The 23,990-nt window shown below is 38.9% G+C and overlaps 1 protein-coding gene and 1 pseudogene across 1 annotated transcript in view; both read left to right on the forward strand.

The window, feature by feature from the left end:
• Window positions 1-23,990, forward strand: part of CPE (carboxypeptidase E) — a 108,946-nt gene that overhangs the window by 69,198 nt on the left and 15,758 nt on the right. Inside the window, exons 2-5 of the mRNA XM_067736573.1 lie at window positions 9,801-9,997; window positions 11,652-11,819; window positions 20,934-21,051; window positions 22,486-22,668. Coding sequence (XP_067592674.1) covers window positions 9,801-9,997; window positions 11,652-11,819; window positions 20,934-21,051; window positions 22,486-22,668 — 666 coding nt within the window. The remainder of the gene's footprint in view (window positions 1-9,800; window positions 9,998-11,651; window positions 11,820-20,933; window positions 21,052-22,485; window positions 22,669-23,990) is intronic.
• On the forward strand, window positions 7,622-8,432 carry LOC137223900 (ubiquitin-conjugating enzyme E2 K pseudogene; annotated as a pseudogene).

Consider the following 23,990-nt stretch of genomic DNA (forward strand, 5'->3'; position numbering starts at 1 on the left):
TATACCGTATCTCTGAGATAGCTTTGTGCCTTCCAGGGGAATTAATGACTTCATTGCAACCATTCTGTCTTCCGAGAGCTCTAGCTGAAAGAAGGTTTGTTCTTCAGCTGTATAAAATGCTCTCTCTCTGAACCTTCTAGTTTCGATTCTAGTTTTGTCCTTGGACTTTTGCAGAGTCAAATCCTTCCCCACATAACAACCTTAGGAAACTTAAACTTCAACCTTCAGAAACTTGACGCTGCATCTAAATTTCTCAAGCTACAAAGAGTTCCTCATAAGCATTGTTTTCCAGAATAAACATACCAGTCACAACCAAATACGTTAGTGAGAGAGTTGGCAAAGACCTGAATCATAATCACTTGTCTGAAACTGGGTCCTTTCCTGTTTCCTCTCTTCTAGTGCCAGTTCATTTAATTCTGTTCCTGGCCTCTTAGATAAATTTAACTTTACATTTTATTTTATTTGATAAGAATACTGGTGAAAGACAGCAGAATCTTTTAAGAGAGTTATCTAAAATAACTAGGAATTAATATTTCTGAAGGATGCTTTAAGGTCCAAAAGCCACCTTTAGTAAATGAGTGTACAAAGGTATCCTGCCAAGCATTTGGGGAGATCCATAACTGTTGCAATGCTTTAAAGCAATTCTGTGATTAGTATTACAGAAAGATAATCTATCATGAAATACATCATTAAAATAATCTCTGCCATATCTCATTTCTGTATTAAAAGTTCTCTGTGTTCACTTCAAGATGCTCTTAAAGATTTTTCTGAATCTAAAGGCTTTTGTAGGCAGTCTCTCCTCAGTAATTATAAAGTGTTTCATGTTACTAATTTTAATTTAAAAAATTTTTTAAAATTTATTTTATTTATTATTTTTGGCTGCATTGGGTCTTCGTTGCTGTGCGCGGGCTTTCTCTAGTTGTGGCGAGCGGGGGCTACTCTTTGTTGTGGTGCGCGGGCTTCTCACTGCAGTGGCTTGTCTTGTTGTGGAGCATGGGCTCTAGGCGCGTGGGCTGCAGTAGTTGTGGCACATGGGCTCAGCAGTTGTGGCTCGTGGGCTCAGTAGTTGTGGTGCATGAGCTTAGCTGCTCTGCGGCACGTGGGATCTTCCCCGACCAGGGCTCAAACTCATGTCCCCTGAATTTGCCACAACTGTGCCACAAGGGAACCCCCATGTTACTAATTTTAAATAACTGATTTCTGTGAGTGGGCACAGAAATTATATTGCCTTTTCCACTGTAAAGATAGCCTTATAGGTCAAGACTGTAGGAAGAACTTTGAATATGTGAAACTGCTGATAAATATTTTAGAAAAACTATTGACTAGGTTAAATTTTTTTCATTGATTTATTATGGGCAGATTTAGAGCAAAGGGTGATATAATCCAGTGCATTAGTCCCTTCTGGGATAATTAACTCAACCAAAAAAATTCCCCACTTCTCTCTATCTTCCCTTCCTCCTAGAATGAATGGATGATGGTGCAGTGCTTAGGAAAACAACTCTATATCAATACAAGAAAAAACCCAAACAAACCTCTTTTAATTCTTCCTGTATAAAATTAAACATAAAGAAAGACAGTAGAGTAGAGACTAATCTGATTATGTTTCTTATCATGTGTTTGAAAAGTCTTCAAATATCCTAGACTTCAGATTCCCCTTCTGGAGAACTTATGAGGAAACTGGGAGCCATACATCCCAAATAATTGCTGTCCAGTGGTGTGCTAGAGTAGGCTTGTACTGGCTTAGGAGACCTATTTTTACTATTCAGTAAATTTGTGAGCTAATTGACCTCATATAGATAGCTTCAAATTGGCCATGGTAGGAGTATTTACACCATGGAAATTGGCATATGCTACAGATCAGAGCTGGTTGTTAAACATTTACCAGCTTCTCACTGTATCTGACATACTCATGTGAAAACAAACATTTTAATTAAAAAAAATTGAATGTATTCATTAATATTAGAACTCTTACATTGTTTTATGGACTTGTATGGCTAGAAATATCTTCTGGTCTTTTGTTTACCCTCTTCAAGTAGAATATTACTAGAAACATTCTGGATGTTATATGTAAGAAAACTTCAAAATTATGTGTAATGGCTAATACATAATATTTTCAAAAACAATTCTGTAATGCACCTCTACAGAATAATTCTGTAATGTATTCTATATTGACTGCCCATTAAAAATCAGGTTTCCCTTTCAAGATGTCATTTAATTTAATTATTTAAAAATATTACTCTGAAGGAGGGAGTGAGGGGAGATAATATCTTCTAATTCTGTGATTTCTTCTGCAGCTGTTTTTTATACTTTTGCCTTTCCTTGGTTTCTCTTTCTCCCTTCCTTCTTTATTTGTTCCTCATCTCTTCTGTAGAAGAGGAATCATTTTTTATGAGTGTACCCATCCTCTTCCATTGTTTCTTTGGACCCTGAAGATCTGCATTTCTTTTAGGAATTTGCTCAGCATTTTAGGTTGCTAAGATGTGCTAAAACAGGAACCAATTTATGACGTATTTGTCCACGAGTTCTAGGAAACTTGCAGGGTTCGTTCTGCAAGAATGATTTACAGGCTATAATATGTTAGAATGTCAAACAAGTGGAAACCATTACCAGCACTAATGTCTTAACCCCAGTTTCACAACTGAGGGAGGAACGTCATCGATTAAAAGGTCCATCTGTTCCAAAGGTGTGTTTGACTTGCTTGCCCAGTGTTTTGTGAATCAAGTCAGTTCAGTGATTGTGCTGCTTGCGTAACTGCTTATCAGTTTCTCAAAATCATTGGTTATGAGAGCATTTTACCATGATATCTTTGAGAAATGGGGTTTTGTTTTTAGATGCTATAGTTGTTCAGCAATGTGTTTAGTATATTACATGTGCCGGGAACATATATTTTGAAATTGTCCCTAGCTCTAAGAATTATGTAATCAGTGAGTTAAGTATATACACTTCGAATGAGTTAGTGAACTTATATTTTGGCAATAATTTGATGTTGGAGGATTCATCTCAGTGTGAGTTTCATCTCTATTTACAGGATGAAAGATGAAGGGTTCTGTTACTATGATCAAGTTCTTTCTTAAAATACCCTTAATCTACTTATATTTTCTAAATAATGATGCTATACCTCTTAGATAGAACTTCACAACTTACCACCCACTTTCACATTTATCTCATTATTAGATATTTTCCCTCTGCAGTTTTCTTCCCATATAAGGTCATTGAATAATTGAGATGTGAAAGGGACCTTAAATTTATCTGATCAATTACTCTACCCAATAGTCAGCCTGTCTGTTAGCTATTTCGAGAAGGAGAAAATATTAGAGAGACTAATTGGGTCAAATAAGGAGGTGAAAGTAAATTTTGCTTTTTGTGGGAAAGGCAGACAGTATTATTTTTTTACTTTTGCCCCTTTATTTGATCATTTTTTTCAGGATCAGCCTATTGAGTATGGATTCTGCTTCAGAGTCTCTGGTCGCTTTGAGACCATTAATTCTCCCATTTGGGGGCTTTGCCAGTCTGCTGTCAGCTGCAGACTTGCCTCAAATGCTGAGCCTAAGGGTGTGGGGTTCTGGGGTGTAAAATACTTATGTTTTATTTTTAAAGCAATAGAAATTAATTCCTCCCTCCCTCCCTTCTTTCCTTCCTTCCTTCCTTCCTCCCTCCCTCCCTCCCTCCCTCCCTTCTTCCCCTCCCCATCTCCCTCCTTACTGATTTAGTTATTTCAAATTACATCAATACACAACGGGCAAGTTAAGAGTTACAACAAGTATGGAATTTAAAATTATTTGCTTGCTCCAGGTGGGGATTTATTATTTCTGACTTCAATAAAAGTTTGGATCTTATGTTTAAAAAGTCTTATAAGTTATTCTTATCTTGTTCTGATGAAGAAAATACAGATCCACTCAGGTACATTGATTGTTCTACGGCACAGATGAGGAAGATAGAAACGCAGCCCAGCCAGGCTGAATGTGGTTGGTGAGTTGATTGTCTTTTAATGCTAGCTTGACTGATGACTGTGTGCCATGTGAAGTGACTGGAAAACTGATAGTTACACAAAACTGTGGAAAAATTGGTGCAACAGGGAAACTGTACTTCCTGAGCCAATGTGATGCAGGCTGTGCAAGTGTGATTCCTCAGGAACAGGGTAACTACTTCGTAAAAAGATAGTGAGGAAAGTAAGATGAAGGTAAAAACAACTGTCCCCCAGTGTACTAGGAAGAGTGCCTGCTGCCTTTTCCTCCCGTTGCCAGGAGAGAGATGAGCCAGTGCCTGGGTACATGTGCGTCACCAGTTATAAACACAAGGAATGACATCTTGGTTAAACCTGGCATCTGGTCCACGCAGACACTATAAACAGGAATGCATATGTCATCCTGTTGTAAACTCCATCTTTATAGCCGCAGAAAAGAAAATTAAGTGCTGAGGAAAAGCTGTCACCCCTTTGTTAAACAAATTGAAAGTAAATTGACAGCGAGAGGCTTATTCCAAAATCTTCCATTTTATCTCTATTTCTGGATTAAACATTATGAAGGCAAAGTCTTTTCAGAACCCTTTGTTTAGACCTTACAACAAAAATAGCCTTAGGGAAGTGTATGCCTGGAGAGCTTTATGGTTCTCTGTGACCATGGAGATTAATCTTTTTGGGAAATCAGCTATCCACAACACTGCTGCCTTCCTCCCCAAAGAATTTCCATTCCTGTCTGAGAATGCGGGATGGGGCAACAAGCACTGAGGACTCGGGGCGCAGCCTCCCTGACACTGCCTCAGGCCCCCTTCAGTTATTCAGTTATTCCCTTCACTGTTCCAGAAAGGAACATCTCAAGGGGAAGCTCTACTCTCAGCTATGCTGCTGGGAGCATGGGATTTAGGAAAAGACCATTCCTCTATTCATTTAGTCATGAATTTATTTAACTGATGTATCTGTGCTCTCACTGCATAGATGCCAGGCACAGGTGATACACACATGAGCTGACATAGACACCATCCCACTACATACAGTGTGGGATGGGGATTAAGCACATAATCACACTGATTAATGTACATTTTCCAACTGAGGTATTAAAAATAACAGAGGAACTGGACTTGGATGAAAGATACTCTAAGGAAACCATAGTTATCCGTGATCAGAGGGATGAGAGGGCAAAATATATGTGAGGAGTAGACAGCATCACAGAAGAGCCCTGTGCTGAAGGAGGTGTGGCTGGAAGACTGGAGAGGAGATGGTGCCTCAGGAGATGAGAGGTCCTCAGGCCAGGCCCCTTGGGGGTTAGAGATCCTATTGTTCTTGTGAAAGTAAGGTTCTTGTCTCCTCACAGAAAGAATTCAGAAAGGAGACAGGGAGGTTAAGAAAGTAAAGTGAGAATTTATATAAGCAAGAATACGCTCTCAGAGGGAGAGTGGGCAGACAGGTAAGGAGCTGCCCTGGGTTTCTTTGGCAAGCCAGTTATGAGGGCCATACAAATGAAGGGGTGAAATTTCACTGGGGAAGGAGAGGTTTGGGGGTCATCTTCCCTGATTTTCATCCCAGCTCCACCTTCCCAAGGGGAGGAGGGATTTCTGTCCTTATTTAGCTTTGATTGGAAGTGTCATAGCTTTGGTGCGTGATGGGAATTTCTTATCTGCAAGGCTAATTTTATTGTAATGAGAGCATAATGAGCAACAGGTTACATTCAGACACTGGAGATTCCTGCCTTTTCCCACCTTTCTTTGTCTGTTTCCAGGACACTTATAACCCCAGAATGTGTGGTTTCCTTTCAGTCTGGAAGTTCCTGCTTTTCTTTATCTGCCCGTGAACCCGCACTGTTTACAAGAGGCTTGGTTTCCTGCCACCTGGCCCCTGCCCCGCTTTCTCTGCTCACACCTAGTTACCTGCCTGCTCTAACACTATGGAGAACTTTGGTGTTTATGGTGAAGGCCAGTGGGAAGTTAACTGATGGATTTTCAGGTAGAGGGAACTATCTTTTGAAAAGATAGCTCTGGCTTTGGGAGGATAAAGGGCCAGAGAGAGGCCAGAGAGGTGGTGGTAACATTTCATTTTGGAGCCTTGAAGCTGGTTGGTTGTGGATCCAAAGTTCCTGCATGGTTGCCTCCCTCATAAACACTGTTCGCATGTCAGCGCCCTCCTCCAGACCCCGTGTTCCCTGAGTTCAGGAATGCTGCTTTACTTGCTTTTGGGGTCCCTGTAGTGTCTGACACTGGGCTTTGCATACATTCAACAAAGGCTGTATTTAAACTGTGGCTCTTCCCCAACTCACAAGACGTGTCAGTCACCTTAAAAGATCACAGCCCTTCTGTATTCTGGTGACAGTATTATCTAGCGATCTAATTTGTTCCTTAAGACAGAGGAAGTGTATAAAAATACACTTTCCTTTTCTTTTGCTAACTCATATATGCCTTGTACTTTATTTCCACACATTAATATCTTCTATAAAATGACCTTTAGAGTCTATCTTTATGTCAACCTAAAGCATTGCTAGTGTCATTACTACCTCCTTACAAATATAATAGACATATTGGGGAGATTGGTTCCTGAGACTTCCTACAGAGCAGGAAGCAAAACCACATTGGAAATTTTCTGACTCTGGAAACATAAATAAATAAAGCAGTGATATGGAGTGGTGCGGCCTGTGGCAGACTGGAAAAAGCACGCTCTATCCCAAGCATTCAAATTCAAACACAAGATAGTCTCTGATAGCCAAACAAAACACTGGGATGCTAAGTTTAGCTGCGTGACTATGAGTTTGCTATTCCTCCTTCAAGTGATTAAAGAATTTTAGTTTTTCAATCCAGAGGAATAATAGGAAATTTCAATGTGCTCACGTATTCATTATGAGTTGTGGGCCAAGCTCTTTTGAGTGACGAAAGCTCCAAAGTTGTGTTGGGGTAAAGCAGCAGGACCAGAAAGCCTCCAACACTGCAATCTTCTCTAATAACTTTGGGAGGCAGGCTTCTGAGACCCCACTGGCTTCCTGGTCTCTTGCTTTCTTCCATAGTGGACTGGTGCAGTGTCCCCTGTGCCTCAATCCCACTAACACACACACTGAAGGGGTGAGTTTGACAGAAAGGAGGAAGATTATTATGACTTGAAATCAGAAGCAAAGAAAACATCTCTTCCCACATGCATACCTTTGGCGCGTGTCTCTGGAGGTGGTTTAAGTGAGGCTTTCTTTCCCTCTAAGTGAAAAATCAGGGACATATAAATACAGCCCTGACCCTGCTCCCACCTGATCCTTAGATTAAGATTAGCTTCAGCTCAGGCTGAGAGGTCACACAGGACATGGTTTCTGCAGCTGGCGGTCACTCAAATCACACACCCAGAAATCTCATGCAAAGAATATTTAGGTAACATATTTCTAAGAGAAGGATAATTCCAACTTCTTTTTTTTAACCAGGGGTGGGCAGTCCTAGTGATTTTGTAAATGGGAGGATCTTGTTCACTGCAGAAATTGGGTCTTTTGGATGGATGAAGCAGAAAGGAGCAGAACAATAGGATTAATTAAGATTATTTTGGATTTTGGGGGCCGGGTGCGGAGGTGATTGTACACTCAGGAGAGCGCGGCGGCAGGGGTGGTATTGGCAGCGTTCGTGCGCTCGGGTGTGAATCGCCGAGGGAGGAGGCGGTGGAGGAAGAGATGGCGGCGGTCGTAGTGGTGGCGGAGGAGGTGGGCACGAATCAGCTGCGGGCGGAGACATGGCCAACATCGCGGTGCAGCGAATCAAGCCGGAGTTCAAGGAGGTGCTGAAGAGCGAGGAGACGAGCAAAAATTAAACTAAAGTAGATCTTGTAGATGAGAATTTTACAGAATTAAGAGGAGAAATAGCAGGACCTCCAGACACACCATATGAAGGAGGAAGATATCAACTAGAGATTAAAATACCAGAAACATATCTATTTAATCCCCCTAAGGTCCGGTTTATCACTAAAATATGGCATCCTAATATTAGTTCCATCACAGGGGCTATTTGTTTGGATATCCTGAAAGATCAATGGGCAGCAGCAATGACTCTCCGCACGGTATTATTGTCATTAGAAGCACTACTGGCAGCTGCAGAACCAGAAGATCTGCAAGATGCAGTAGTAGCAAATCAGTACAAACAAAATCCCGAAATGTTCAAACAGACAGCTTGACTTGGGGCACATGTGTATGCTGGAGCACCCGTGTCTAGTCCAGAGTACACCAAAAAAATAGAAAACCTATGTGCTATGGGCTTTGATAGGAATGCAGTAATAGTGGCCTTGTCTTCAAAATCTTGGGATGTAGAGACTGCAACAGAATTGCTTCTGAGTAACTGAGACATAGAGCTGCTGATATAGTCAAGCTTGACCCTTCTTGAGGAGCGTCAACATCTGCTATTTTTAGGATTCTGCATAGATTTCTTTTAAACTGGCATTCTTGCCTAATGATGTTATCTAGGCACCATTGGAGACAAAATAATCTCTGCTCTGTAAATAAAGCTAATTAAACATCTCTGTAAATTAAAAAAAAGATTATTTTGCTGCCATGCTCTGCAATTTTATTACTCCTCCTAAAATGCAATGGGATAGGCAGCATGATTTATGTTTGAATTCTGGGGCCTTCAGCAAAATTTATCCTCTTTGGCTGCATTTCTACAATAATGATAATAAAACTATCTGTCTCCTGTATTTTAGTGGGCTGTTATAAAGAGAAAACTAGATTATGTATGGTAAAGCACCTTACAATGACAAGACAATGTGATGTAATAATAATAATATTAAAAAAAATAGCAAACACATAGCACTGTTTTTTGCCAGGCACTGTTCTAAGCACTGACACTCATTATTTAACTTTATAATAACCTTATGAGGTAGAATCTAGGATCTCATTTATAAATGGGGAAACAGAGCCACAGAAAACTGAAGTAACTACGTGAGGCCAGCCAGTAAGAATTGGTGCCAGGATTTGAAACTACCCAGTCTGGCTCTAGAAGTTAATGCTTTTAGTCACTATGGTTTAAAAAAGAATGAAAAAAAAGTAGATTTTTAACTAAATGAGAAGACCAGCGTTTGAATCCTGGGTTCATTGGCTGTGTAACTGAAGTCAGGCCTCTCAAGCAGTCTGAAATTTAGTTTGCTCACCTTAAAATACAGATGGGTAATAATACCTATTTTTAGCTGTTTGGTGGGGACTAAATAAGAAAACATGAAAGTTCACTGTTTAATGGTAGGATGCACACGATGTACTATTATTAGTTATGGGGGGGGTGTATATTTGTCTGCTCGGGCTGCCATAACAAAATACCACAACAGACACTTATTTTCTCACAGTTCTGGAAGATGGAAGTCCAAGGTCAAGGCACCTGCAGTGTTAGTTTCTGATGAGGCCTCTCTTCCTGACTTGCAGGCAGCTGCCTGCCTGAGGCGTCCTCATATGGCCTTTTATTCATGCATGTGGAGAGAGAGACAGAATCTTTGGTGTCTCTTCCTCTTCTTATAAGGACAACAATCCTTCTGGATTATGACCTCATTTAACCTTAATTACCTCCTTAAAGGTCTTATCTCCAAATACAGTCACATTGGTACTTAGGGCTTCAACCTATGATTTTGGGGGGCATAATTCACTGCATAACAAGTGGGAAGCTGGGGAGAGAGAACTAGAAGGACAGAGGGGCATTTGGAGTATTTTATTTTTAGCGCAGATTTCTTAGGCATCAGCTGTGGAGGGCAAAGAAGTTATCAGCTGTGTGTAATAAATTGGTAACTATACAATACTTTTTACACTATGTCATTTGCCTTCTCTTTGGTGCGATAGAAAAAGTCTCCATACTATCTATTTTTGCGCTTTTAGGTGAGCCTGAATTTAAATACATTGGGAATATGCATGGCAATGAGGCTGTTGGACGGGAACTGCTGGTTTTCCTGGCCCAATACCTGTGCAACGAATACCAAAAGGGGAATGAGACAATCGTCCAGCTGATCCACAACACCCGGATCCACATCATGCCCTCCCTCAACCCTGATGGCTTTGAGAAGGCAGCATCTCAGGTGGGTGTGGGCCAGCTCACAACAGGGCATGCTTGCTTTTTTTTAATGGTTTGTACATATATGCTCACATATAAGGAATATATGCTCACATGAAGCTTACAGATAGTGCAGGGGCAGGTATAAGTGATATGGTGTTTAATTTGCTGGTAAGGAAAAAGTGCAGAAGGTAAGGGATGGTGGGCGAGGGTTTCTTCAGCAGAGATCGTGAATGAGAGATTTTGTTAGTCAATATTAAATTAATGTTTTGTTTTCGTTGTTAAATGAATCATATTTATTCATTCATGTGTGTGACTAGGTAAATTTCTTCCTAAAAATCTAGAAGTTTGAAAACTATCTACTGCCATGTATTGAAGAGTGAGGCCATTGCTGTCTCTGAATGAGGCGATATCATAGCGCCCTCTACTGAAATCAAGGAATGAGGATTTTTGGCCAATGTTTCACTGATGTATAATCCTTATCTATATGTGATGTGTAAAGTAAAAACAAACAAACAAATCAAAACAAAACCCTCCTATCTACAAATCAAAATTAATTTAATACATTTTAACCGTTAGAGAAGCTGGGAAGTAATTATGTTTTCACAGTTAAGTGTGCTCCCTTTTTGTTTAGACAGGGATGGAGGACATTTTATTTTCTACAGTTTGAAATAATTTTCTTATTTTACGGGAACATATTAAAGCATATATTTAGTATGTTAATCTATAGTTAAGAAGTTGTTTTGTACCTTAAAAATAAAAGATCAAGTGACCAGACAGTGAATTTCTGTAAGTATAATATTGATATAATTTCTAAAGTTATGAGAGAAAAATTCTAGTAACATAGAGAATTAAATTATTGACTATTTTAAGGTGATATTCAGAACTGTAAGACAGGATAGACAAAAAACTGTCATTGCTATTTTCTGTCTTATAGGTTTTGATTCCTCACAGTCTAAGGTATCTGAGTTTACATGACTTTAAGAATATGGGCATTATCTCTATATTAGAGATCTAGTAAAATTTAACAGTAAAACAAGAAAATCTACATTATGGAATATAACTGAATATTCTGGAAATTTATTAAATTTCCAGATTATATCATTAGTGAAATGAAAGGTTTCAAATTGAACAAAAAATTTTCAACTTACAAAGTTGAAACAAAAGTTCTAGAGCTCATATATTTTCATGAAGACGGTAAGAGAGAGGTATATTATTAATATGTAAACAATTCATGTTAAACTCATTTTAAGCATCTAACCTTCTCTAGTAATTTATTCTTTTGAATATTTAGAAGTAGTTGCTGTGGTTTTCAGAGGCAGTGAGTATTTTACTTAAACCAAGTACAGAGTGGCATGCTGTGAGATGGCATGCCATCTACTACTAACACACATGGACTTTTTTTGCAGTTTGATGTTGAATATCTTTTAAATAAAATTATTATTGACATGTAAAATATCGTTCGTTGAGAATATTTTCAAAATATCCATAATATATACTTTAAACCTGATACTTTCATGTGTATATCAGTAAGATAGTGAAAATGCCATTGTAGGAGGATATTGTTGAAATGAATAATCTTAATAAATTATTTTAAAAACCATTAATGAAGACCTTAAATAGATGGTAACAATAATAATAAATAACTGATGATTTTCCTCTGATTTTTTTTTTTTCAGCCTGGTGAGCTGAAGGACTGGTTCGTGGGTCGAAGCAATGCCCAGGGAATAGATCTGAACCGGAACTTTCCTGACCTGGACAGAATAGTTTATGTTAATGAGAAAGAAGGTGGTCCAAATAATCATCTGTTGAAAAATCTGAAGAAAATTGTGGATCAAAACACAAAGGTAAAGAACATGTATGGTTTTCCTGGGTTCTGTCCTCCAGCCTAAGGAAAGATGTCTATTATCTTCATCACAATGAAGGACACAGGAGTGTTGTGAAAGCTTGTATGGGATAGTTCACTATGGCTGTGAAAGTCAAGGCTGGGATGCCTGGGGCCTGGAAACTAGTCCTGCCCCTAGAAGTGGTCAGGGGTTTAGGGAGTGGGAGGCAGGGACAGGGGTAGGAGGGAGAACCCAGTTGTCTAGAAAGTCTTTTTGGCCTCTTTAGAGGCCTTTATCAGCACATCTGATTAGCAACTCCTACAGCATTCCACCTTGTTGAACTTTTTCTTATTTTCCAGAACTTTCTCCTCTTCTGCCTTGCACAACTGCACTTCCTCCTACCTCTTCTAGTACCTTTCAAACCACTCCTCAGTTTCTTTCCCTGCTCCTTCTGCCTTGGCCTAAATGCTGGCCTTCAGGGTCCCATCTGCTACCCTCCTGTCTCTCCTTGGGTTTCCATCCTCTCCTGGACCTTCAGTGTTGTCCATTATACAAATTCTCCCAGATCTCTTTTGCCTGCTCACTGAGTCCCTTTATCTGGTGACACCTGGGGCCTCAAGCTCAGCATGACCAGAAATAAATCATTCCCTAAGAAAACACTATTCTCTCCTTTACTTGATCGTCAAAGCCTTGATTTTTCCGTCTCTGTCACCACTCACCACACATGTAACCAGACCTTGGCGATTTGGCCTCCTGACACCTTTCAGCCTCTCCTTCCTCTGCCAACTCAGGCCCTGTGGTTTGCTCTGACGAGGAAGGGAGCCCCCATTCCTGTTTGGGGTTCAGCCTCTCCCAGCTCCATTCAGTCTTCTCAGATTCCTCCAGAGTGATCTTCATACACAAATTATTGCTCTATTGCTGAAAAACCCTAACCTTGCCGGGTCTCCACCGCCCAGAGGATAAAGGAAAAGACTCAAAATGTCAGAATAGTGTGATGGTTTAGTGTGGAGGCTCTGGAGGCAGCCACTTTGCTTCAAATTCTGGTTCTGTCCTTGCTGTGTGAGTTTTGCAAAGTTCTGTAACCACTGTGTGCTTCCTCCCCTTCATCCGAAGTGTGGACCTGACAATAGCATCCAGCCCATAGTGAGGTTATGAGGATTGGATGAGCCAGTACATGTGAAGTGCTGGAGGCCAGGACCTGGAATTGTTACTGCTGTGTCAGCGTCATTGCTCAGTGCTCTGTTACGGACCACAAGGTCAGATGGATGCACACACCCACTAAACACTGGGTTTGAACACTATTTTCAGTTCCACAGAGGGGAGGCGAGCCCATCACAGAGGAACGGCAAGGACTGCTGGGGGCAGCCCCCACTGCGTCTTGTGTCTTTCCAGGCAATTCAACTCTGGCTTATCAGCTTCTTCTAGTATTTTTCCTAAGTGAGAGCTTGGAAAAGACGGTGTCTCCATTTTATTACAGTTCCAGGGCCATTCAAGTTTCCCTTGGCTGCTGGCAGCTGCCAGCTCAGCCACTCTTTAATCTGGCTTTGATATGCCATGTACTCCATAAGCATACTGTCTTCTACTAACTTTATGTTCACAGTGCTCTTCCCTTTCCTTCCATGTTACCTCCTCTGTGAAGCCTTCCTCTCCTCCTCCAGACAGATCCTGTTGAGCCTGCCTTTATGTTCTTTATATATATTTCCAGTCTGGTGCTTGTAGTTGTATAGAACTTTATAGATGTTATATTATTATTTGTTTACACAGCTGTTTTTCTTTGTGATTCTAGATTTCAGTACCTTGATTACAGGAATTAGAATTCCTATTTGAGTCTGACTCATAGTAGGCTTGAAGCCTATTATGAATGAGTGCAGTCCAGCCTGGCAAGCAGATCGCAACGCCAGCTGCTGGAGTTCCAGACACGCACTCAGCACGTGGCTGGGACACTGTGTAGAGGATCCAGGAGAGAGGGAGTCTCAGCTTATTGGTCTAAAATTCTTCAAATTCTCCTGCCTGTATTTAAAGTTCATCCCAGAAACCTGGACTGAGCCTAAGTGGGGACTGGCCTGTGAAAAGGGCTGCCAGGGGCTGAGGATTTTGGCAGAACTTGATAAGTGACTCACTTAAACACTCCTGTTTCTTATTTTTTTTTAAATTAATTAATTAATTAATTTATTTTTGGCTGTGTTGGGTCTTCGTTTCTGTGCGAGGGCTTTCTCTAGTTGCGGTGAGCGGGGGCCACTCTTCATCGCAGTGCGCGGGCCTCTCACTGTCATGGCCTCTCTTGTTGCAGAGCACAGGCTCCAGACGCGCAGGCTCAGTAGTTGTGGCTCACGGGCCTAGTTGCTCCACGGCACGTGGGATCTTCCCAGACCAGGGCTCGAACCCGTGTCCCCTGCGTTGGCAGGCAGATTCTCAACCACTGTGCCACCAGGGAAGCCCCAACACTCCTGTTTCTGAGTCACAGATTTGCAGTTTCTCAGCCCCTAAACCATCTTTCCCTGGAGAAGGGAGAGCTGGAAAAGCAAAGGGCAGGGGTAATTAGAGGGGAAAAGAGGGTAGTCTTGTGTGATGACCTGTGAGGCCTAAGACTGAAATGAAAAACTGTTCTGGAAGCCCAGTGTGGGTATCAGCCCAAACTTTCCCCCTTGCCCATGCTGTCTGTTAAAACTAAGAAATGAGAGAAAGAATTCCTGTCACCTATCATAGAAGAATTGTGAAATAAACTCACGTTGACAGGATATGAGATTAGCAGCCTTCATGTAAGTGCCTTCATTTTCAGCCAGCACTGCCTTCCTCTTCCTCAATGGGACTTGTATAATATTTATATTAGATGTTTTCATATTTCTAGTTTAAGCAATACTTTTTAAAAATGATGTTTGTTCAAGGCACTTTAAAAAAATTAGAGCTTTTATTTTAAATAGTCTCAATGTCAATACTTTTTCTGGGTAAAGGTAAAATTAAAAAAATGCATAAAAATTAAATTTTAGTCTCTTTTCTGGAACAGAAGTAAGATTTGTTTACATTTTACTAAATCTTCAGTAAACCTGTTTAAATCACGGGATGATATTGCCCATGTCTGGCTCATCTCCTTTTTCCATCTTTGTCAATTAGACACAGATAGTGTTTGGACCCAGCCCAGTACAAGATACATAGTAGATATTTCATTAATGTTATTACACATCACCCCTTTCTCACTTCGCCTTCTTGGCCTTGTAGTGGTGTGTGTGTTTGTAGGTATGTGTGTGTGTGTGTGTGTGTGTGTGTGTGTGTGTATGTATTTACTGAGATATAATTTATAGCATTATTTAATTTGAGGTGTACAACATAATGATTTGATATTTTATATATTCTGAAATGATCACCATAATAAGTCTAGTTAACATCCATCACCATACACAGTTACACATTTTTTTTCTTGCGGGGAGAACTTGTAAGATCTTCTCTCTTAGCAACTTTCAAATATACAGTACGGTATTAACTATCTACTCTATGCTGTACATGGCATGCCTAGGACTTATTTATTGTTTAACTGGAAGTCTGTACTTTTGACTCCCTTCACGTATTTCATCCACCCCCAGCCTCCTGCCTCTGGCACCCACCAATCTGTTCCCTGTTTCCTTAGAGTGGTTTTAAAATCTCTATGGTTGTAGGAATCAGGGGTTAAATATACAGATTCCTTATTTACAACAGCCAAGATATGGAAGCAACCTAAGTGTCCATCAACGGAGGAATGAATAAAGAAGATGTGGTACATATATACAATGGAATATTACTCAGCCATAAAAGAGAATGAAATTTTGCCATTTGCAACAACATGGATAGACTTGGAGGGCATTAGGCTAAGTGAAATAAGTCAGACAAGAGAAAGATAAATACTATATGATATCACTTATAGGTGAAATCTAAAAAAAGAACAGGCTAGTGAATATAACAAAAAAGAAGCAGACTCACAGATATAGAGAACAAACTGGTGGTTATAGGGAAGGGGGAGGGGCAAGATAAGGGTCGTGGATTAAGAGGTAAACTACTATGTATAAATAAGTAAACTACAAGGATATATTGTACAGCACAGGCAATATAGCCAATATTTTATAATAGCTACAAATGGAGTATAACCTTTAAAAATTGTGAATCACTATGTTGTACACTGAAACTTATATAATATTGCACATCAACTATACGTCAATTTTAAAAACTGTAGATTCCTGTGATTGCTGAATCAAGAAGCCTGGGGTGTATCTGCTATGGGAATGAGTGATAGAGAGGAACTTACATTTTACCAAGTCCTCCAGAGGCTCTCCTTGCTCTTCCGAACCTCTCTGAATACAAGGTCTCTCCTGCTCCCCGGAGTTCTTCCTGCTAAGTCATTTCTCATCTGCTCTCAAGCTCTTCAGCCTGGTCACTTCCACTATTATCTGGGCTCGGTACATGAGCCTTGGCTTGGACTGCATGGAAACAGAGTGATTAAATCAAATAATTATATTAAATACTTGTCTTTAATGGCTAAAGTGGTGAAGAAAATGGAATAAATATAGCTTTGATATATTTTAAGAGCCAAAGCCATCTACTTATAGAGCATAACATTTGAGTTTATTTACAGTCTTTATGTAGTTTTTTTTTTTGCTGTACGCGGGCCTCTCACTGTTGTGGCTTCTCCCGTTGCGGAGCACAGGCTCCGGACGTGCAGGCTCAGCGGCCATGGTTCACGGGCCCAGCCACTCCACGGCATGTGGGATCTTCTTGGACCGGGGCATGAACCCGTGTCCCCTGCATCGGCAGGCAGACTCTCAACCACTGCGCCACCAGGGAAGCCCATATTTACAGTCTTTAAATGGAAGTTTTAAAGATAGGTCATAATTGGCTCTGGATTCTGTTAAGGGCTCCATCTAAGAGGTGCTCCAAAGCCTTCTCTATGGATTAGTTAAATATGTGATTACAATACCCAGGAGATTTCAGCATTTAGTCAGCCTAAAAGACTCTATTAATAGTCAAAGAGAAATGAGTTCAACTTATCAAATTGTGGAGTTTGCTTGCTTGCTTTTGAACATCTAGTAACATGAATATTAGCAATAGTGTATGTAATAGGAATTAACAGTAGGCTAAACCTAATAGCCACATACGACTTTGTGTATTCGGGACTGTATCTTTTTTTTTCTTTTTCTCTTTTAAAAAAACAGCTTTGTTGAGATATGATTTACATACCATAGAACTCACCCATGTGAAGTGTACAATTCAGTGGTTTTTAGTACATTCACAGGTAATGAGCAACCAATACCACACAGTTTCGGAATATTTTTATCATCTCAGAAAGAAACCCCATACCCTTTAGCTATCACCCCACTATCCCTCCAGCCCCACTCCAGCCTTAAACCACTAATCTGCTTTCTGTTTCTGTGGACTTCCTTGTTCTGGCCACTTCATATGAGTGGAATCATATAATATGTGGTCTTTCGTGCCTGGCTTGTTTCACTGAGCATGTTTTCAAGGATCATTTATGTTGTGGCGTGTGATATTTCAGGACTGTATCTTTAAATTTGCTTCAAAACACATTTTCTTTAAAAACTTTTTTATTAAAAAATTAATATTTTATTATAAACAAAAAGATAAAGCAAATATAAATAAGCAGAAAAATAACCCATTACCCAGCATTCTTAAATGACCACCATTCACATTTTGGTATGTGTCCTTCAAAATTATTTCTTACACATGAATCAACATATAAATATATGGAAACATGCCATTTTGAACCTTTTCAGGTGAATAATAAATACAAGGGTACAGTCTGCCGCAGAATGGTGTTGCCTCCTGAGCTCACATTCAAACCTATCCTTCGCTCCAGGGAGTATTTGCTTGCTTCTCTGTCCAAATCTACCTTATTTTTCCCCCGAGACATTGTGAAGTTCTACCTCCTTCCTGAAATCCTTAGTGATTTTCCAAACCACAGAGATTTCTGTCTCGTCTGAACTCAGTGAAATATTTGTCAGAGCCAATCACTGGGTTTTGAATAAATAGGAAAGATGGGGCAGATGTACAAACAAGAGGACTGACAAGGAATTCAGCAGTAAAAGAAAAACTTCTGAACAGAATATTATAGAAGGATGTGTGACAAACCCATATCATATAATATTAATGCCATTCTTGAGCAATCGAGCCTAATAAACCGTAAATTCGTTGCAAAAAAGCATAAACGTTACAGATTTTTTGATTAAATTGTCCTATATTAGTTATTTTAAAGTTGATTTAAATTAAAATTTAAACTGGATTTGATTTAAATTAATTTAAACTTTAGAAACAAATTTAAGTGTATATAAGAATTTAGTTTATGAAAAGGGAGTGTTTCCGATTATTATGGAAAGAATAGATTATTCAATAAATGGAATTGAGACAAATCCATCTCACAAATATTAGCATAGATCAAAATAAAATCTAGATGTATTATGACTTAAATATAAAAAGTATGAACCTAGTAAAAGAAAACTTTGGTAAATTTGTCATTTTTGGAGTGGGATAGAACTTTCTAAATCCCAGTATAGAAAACTGGCTTATGGTGGCCGCTTGATAGTTTTTGAATAAAGGAATGAAATATAAAAGCAAAGGACAAGACCATAAAAAAAGATCAGTAGATTTGACAACATAAATATCTTAATGTTTTATATTTTAATTATTATTATTCTTAAATTTGAAAGGCAAATAAGAAACTTAGAAAATATCTATAATATGTAGTAGATAGAGGGTTAATGTTTTTAATAAATAAACAACTCTTGCAAATTAATAAGAAAATATGCATTTCAATAGAAAAATCAGTTAAACCATGTATAAACATGTCACCAAAGAATAAACCTAAATGGTCACTAAACATATAAAAAACTGCTCTAGTTTTATTAATCAAAGAATGAAAATTAAAAAAATTCTATTTGTCATGTATCAAAATGACAGACTTAAAAAACACATATCCCATGTTGGTAAGAGTAATTACAAATGACAGGTTTATTATAGTGTTGCTGGGTATATTGTTGTATCTTTCAGGGGTGCAGTCTGGAATACATTAAAAAATTTTTTTCTAAATGTGCTTAGTTTTTGGTCAGTTCTTTCCATTTCTAGGGAAATTTCCCTTAAAAAAATGTGGATCTGCACAAAGAGTGCAGTGTGTGTTCACAGCATTTTTTTTCATAGTAAACAAGTCAATACCCAGCAATTGGCGATCCACTCCCCACAGCTTTATTGAAGTATAATTGACACATAAAAATTGTATAGATTTAAGATGTACAGTGTGCTGATTTGATATACATATATGCTGTGAAATGGTCACCACAATCAAGCTAATTAACACATCCATCACCTCCCATAGTTATCTTTTTTTTTTCTTTTGTGTTGAGAACGCTTGTGACCTACTCTCTTAGAAAATTTCAGGTACACAATACAGTACTATTAAGTCATCTGGGGATACATTAGATTCCCAGAGCTAATTCGTTCTGTAACTGAAAGTTTGTACCCTTTGACCAACATCTTCCTATTTTCTCCTCCTCTTCCACCAAGTGGAGGTCCCTAGTGCTCGTGTAGTAGCTCTGAGCCATACTGCTGGGTTTGAGTCCAGTCCTACTACTCCCAATGAGGTGGCCTCACGCTATTCCCCGACTTCTCTGTGTCTCACTTTACGCATCAGTAAAATGGGGGTATGTGCAGTCCCTATCTCATAGGGTGGATGTGAAAATTCAGTGTGTCACGCAGAAAGTGTTTAATAAGTATTAGCTGTTATTTTTTCCATGTTTAAGAATATGTCCATACATTGGATACTACTCAGCCATTGAAATAATAATTCGGTGACATGAAAAAGTGTTATCTGTTGAGCAAAATAGGTGGCATACAAAATGGTATATAAATGATATTAATTTCCTTTGTGTTTATCTCCTCTACATTTTTTACAATGAACATATTTTTTATAGTGAGAATAAGATAAACCAAACAAATAATAAAGACAATGTCCTATTCTAAATCACAATCACACTTTTCCACAATTAGAAGTAGCCTACATGAAAAATAGGATAGTTTTGATACATTAAAGCTGACATACTGAAAATAATGTGGGACTTACAGTTTATATACTGGATTTGAATCTTAAATGTCTGAACTTGGACACGTCATTAACACTCCCAACTCTCAGATTCTCCCCTGCAAAATGGGGATGTATATCCCCTATCAAATGGGGATGTTGTGAAGCTCAATAAAATAGTGTATGTGAGAGCTATTCATAAACTGAACAGAGACATACAAATACAAGATCTAATTATAACCATCAAAACCTACTGATGCTTTTAGTTATTCTGTCCCAAAGAACAATATGAATCACATCTCCAGTAAAAAGCTTTATTTTTTTTAAACCAGAGGGGTACTTGGTAGTTTGAGAGTCTTCCTAGTTGCTATTAAAAACTCATCACATAAAGTATCAAGCTTTTGGCTCAGTTTAATTCTTTGGTATACATTTCGTTCCTCCTTTGTTTTGCTTCCAAGGTATGAGGGGCTGTGAATCATTCAAAAGACAACATGAATTCCTGAAACTTTTGCCTTTGTTTTAAAATTTAAGATGATCATCCCAAAGTAAACTATTTGATGGTGAAATCTGGAAGAGACCCAATTTAATTTTTTTCTTAGGAAAAATGTTTAAAGTAGTTGAAGGGAATTGGAAAAATAGTAAGCAAAAATTGGAAGGAAAATCAACCATGTTTCTTCAGTTGCACCACCACAGAGAAGGAACCCTGTTCTGCGGCTCAGCTATTTTCTTTTCTCCTTGTCTTATCCTTAGTTATTATTAACAAAGATCAGATGGAGTTGTGCCCAAATTTGTAAGTGATTTGTATGCTGTTTTTCACGTTACAAAGAAAGAAAAGCTGGCAGCTTTTAAGTAGAACTTTCAAGGAAATCGAAATATTTTTTATAAGTCTGAGAAAGATAGAGATGGGGAATGCTGCTCCTTTCTTTCTACGAAAACAATCACAGAGTTCTTGGAATATGACCAGCTTTCAGTTGTTGTTTTTGGTTTTTGTTGTTGTTTTTACCTTTTCTATGTCTTTTCTGTCAAGTGATCCCACCAATGACTGCCACATTTAGAATCCTTTTAATCTCTAATCTTTAATACAGCTTGCTCCTGAGACCAAGGCTGTCATTCATTGGATTATGGATATTCCTTTTGTGCTTTCGGCCAATCTTCATGGAGGAGACCTTGTGGCTAATTACCCATATGACGAGACACGGAGCGGTAAGTGTCCTTCCTGCTTCTCTAATTGGTTCAAGGTTTACAATTCGTTTACAAGAGTTTATTGGATGATTTCTGTAATATTCTTTTAAGGGACTGGTCATTCAGTGATTTTGCCTGTAGAAATACATCTACTGAACTGGAATATCCCCTATTTCATGTGGTATTGGCATATATATCTGGCAGAAAAAGACTATAAATTAAAAAAAAAAGTTTAGGTGAAGAGAAACATGATCTTGACTGAATACTTAGAGAAGGGAGAGGGAGAAAACAGACGTCATGAACTTGGGTCACTCTTGGACTGTGGTAAAATGGAGGAGTAATGGAATTTATGTAGGTTTATGTACAAGATAGCTTAAAAATGGAGGCAGCCTTTTGCCGCTCCATCAGGGCCCATATACATCTCTGCATGTGTCTTTTTGTGCACTCACACTTATGTATTTGGTTTTTTTTATTTTTTTTTTTTGTGGTACGTGGTCCTCTCGCTGTTGTGGCCTCTCCCGTTGCGGAGCACAGGCTCCGGTCGCGCAGGCTCAGCGGCCATGGCTCACGGGCCCAGCCGCTCCACGGCATGTGGGATCTTCCCAGACCGAGGCACAAACCCGTGTCCCCTGCATCAGCAGGCGGACTCTCAACCACTGCGCCACCAGGGAAGCCCCCACTTCTGCATTTGGAACTGTTTCTTGGTGGTGTCAGGGAGGGGAAGTGATGCTTTGGTTTCCTTTAACTAGTTTTAGTTAAGCTTTAACTAGTTTTAGTTAAGCACAACAAACTTTAGCCAGATAGATATTATCAGCTTAATTTTTGTTGTTCCAGGAAATTTCCTGCTTTGAATGGATTCTTAGGAGCCTTTGAAAAGTCAGGTCTTTGTAAACACAGGATAACTGTAGGTATTGGAAACTGAGTTTTGAAGAGTCTTTGGTAAAACATCCTTAAAATTTGGAGATTTTGTGGTTTGTCAATAGCTGGAAATTTAAAGGACTGGCATAGTTGATAATACAGAATAAGAATACCGTGTACTAAAATATTTATTTATTTCAGTAATACACATAGGAAATTTTTTAAAACTGTAAATTTAGATACTGAAAAATATGTGTGAGAGTGGTTCATAGTGCCTGTGGAGTTAACATTGGAAATATCCTTGCTGTCTTCCCAAGTCCAATTTACTATGAACTTGTCACCTTTTCTTGTGAAGCTTTCAATTCATAAGCAGAATGTACATTCTACCCAGTTTCTGCTTTGTGGTATTAGGAGTGGACGTTATACAACCTAAAAACTAAGGTGTAATTGTTGAGTACGTAAACCTTCACTCCTTTCCCATAGTGATGTAGTTAAAAAATACGTCAGCAAGAGATCAACACCAAATCACTCTTCAGAAAACACGCAGTGCTCCTCAGCCTGTGTCAGTTTCTTTAGTCTTGTGGGTTTATTTTCCAGGTAGTGCTCATGAATACAGCTCCTGCCCAGATGATGACATCTTCCAAAGTTTGGCTCGGGCGTACTCGTCCTTCAACCCCCCCATGTCGGACCCGGATCGGCCCCCGTGTCGCAAGAATGATGACGACAGCAGCTTCGTAGAAGGAACGACCAACGGCGCAGCGTGGTACAGCGTGCCTGGAGGCGAGTTTCCCTTTTGCTCTTTATGTGATTAGTGGCTTTTAAAAAATAATTACCGTTTACGTTTAGGGAAACTTCAATCTTCAGTCATTAAGAAATAGACTGAACCTATAGTTCATCCATTAAAATTAGTCTACTTTATGCATGGATGATTGCTATTATAGTTTTTTGTTGATTTTTAAGAATCAAGATGCTAATTGAAGAGCTGTAGTAAACGAACTGAAGACATCCGCTGGGAAAATATAGATTGAATATTGTTAATTACCCTACTTTTCAAATTCTGGCCTTAGGGAATAAGATACCATCCCGGTTATATGTTAGTCATGCTTCGATTGTAGGTAAATGTATATTTTAGAGGGCTGGCTTTGGCCTTTAGTATATCTTGGTCCACATACCATTTGTTTTTATTTAAAAAATTTCACTTCATGTGGAATGTTTATTTTGTATTCACTGCTGCAGTAAACACTATTATTAGATCAGGAAGCACTTCACCTTTTATTGGGTCTGAAAAGGGAAAAGCCCACCTCAGCACAGCTGGAGGAAGCATCTCTAGACACCAAGGCAGCTCATGTGGCAATCTAGCATGGACTTTGAAGAGTTCTCGTTTTTTGAAGAGCTCTCATTTTTCGGGCTGGATCACTCATAGTTGTGTAATATTGCCTCTACCAAGGATGAAGAGTGAAATGTAAAGATACTGATTTTTTTTCTCTGCCTAAGAACAATTTTCTGTGGCCTACCTGGAAGTGAAAACAGAATTTAGGACAGTAGCAGCAGTGGCTAATTATAGGATTTTGGTTTGTTTAATATGTTTTTTTTTTTTTGGTTGAATTATGCCCTGAGAAAAATATTCTTCCAGATATTTTCTTTCTGATATATGTTTATTCTGTTTTTTTAAAAAATTGAGGTATAGCTGATGTACAATATTATATAAGTTACAGGTGTACAACATAGTGATTCACAAGTTTTAAAGGTTGTACTGTATTTATAGTTATTATAAAGTATTGGCTGTATTCCCTGTGCTATACAATATATCCTTGTAGCTTATTTTATATATAGTAATTGTACCTCTTAATCACCTACCCCTAGCTTGCTCCCCACTTCCCTCTCCCCACTGGTAACAACTAGTTTGTTCTCTATTTCTGTGAGTCTGTTTTGTTGTTGTTATAGTCACAGCTTTATTTTTTAGATTCCACATATAAGTGATATCATACAGTATTTACCTTTCTCTGTGTGACTTATTTCACTGGGCATAATACCCTCCAACTCCATCCATGTTGCTGTAGATGGCAAAATTTCATTCTGTTTTATGGCTAAGTAGTATTCCA

This window comes from Pseudorca crassidens, chromosome 4, assembly GCF_039906515.1.
Source record: "Pseudorca crassidens isolate mPseCra1 chromosome 4, mPseCra1.hap1, whole genome shotgun sequence".
NCBI classification, from domain to species: Eukaryota; Metazoa; Chordata; class Mammalia; order Artiodactyla; family Delphinidae; genus Pseudorca; species Pseudorca crassidens.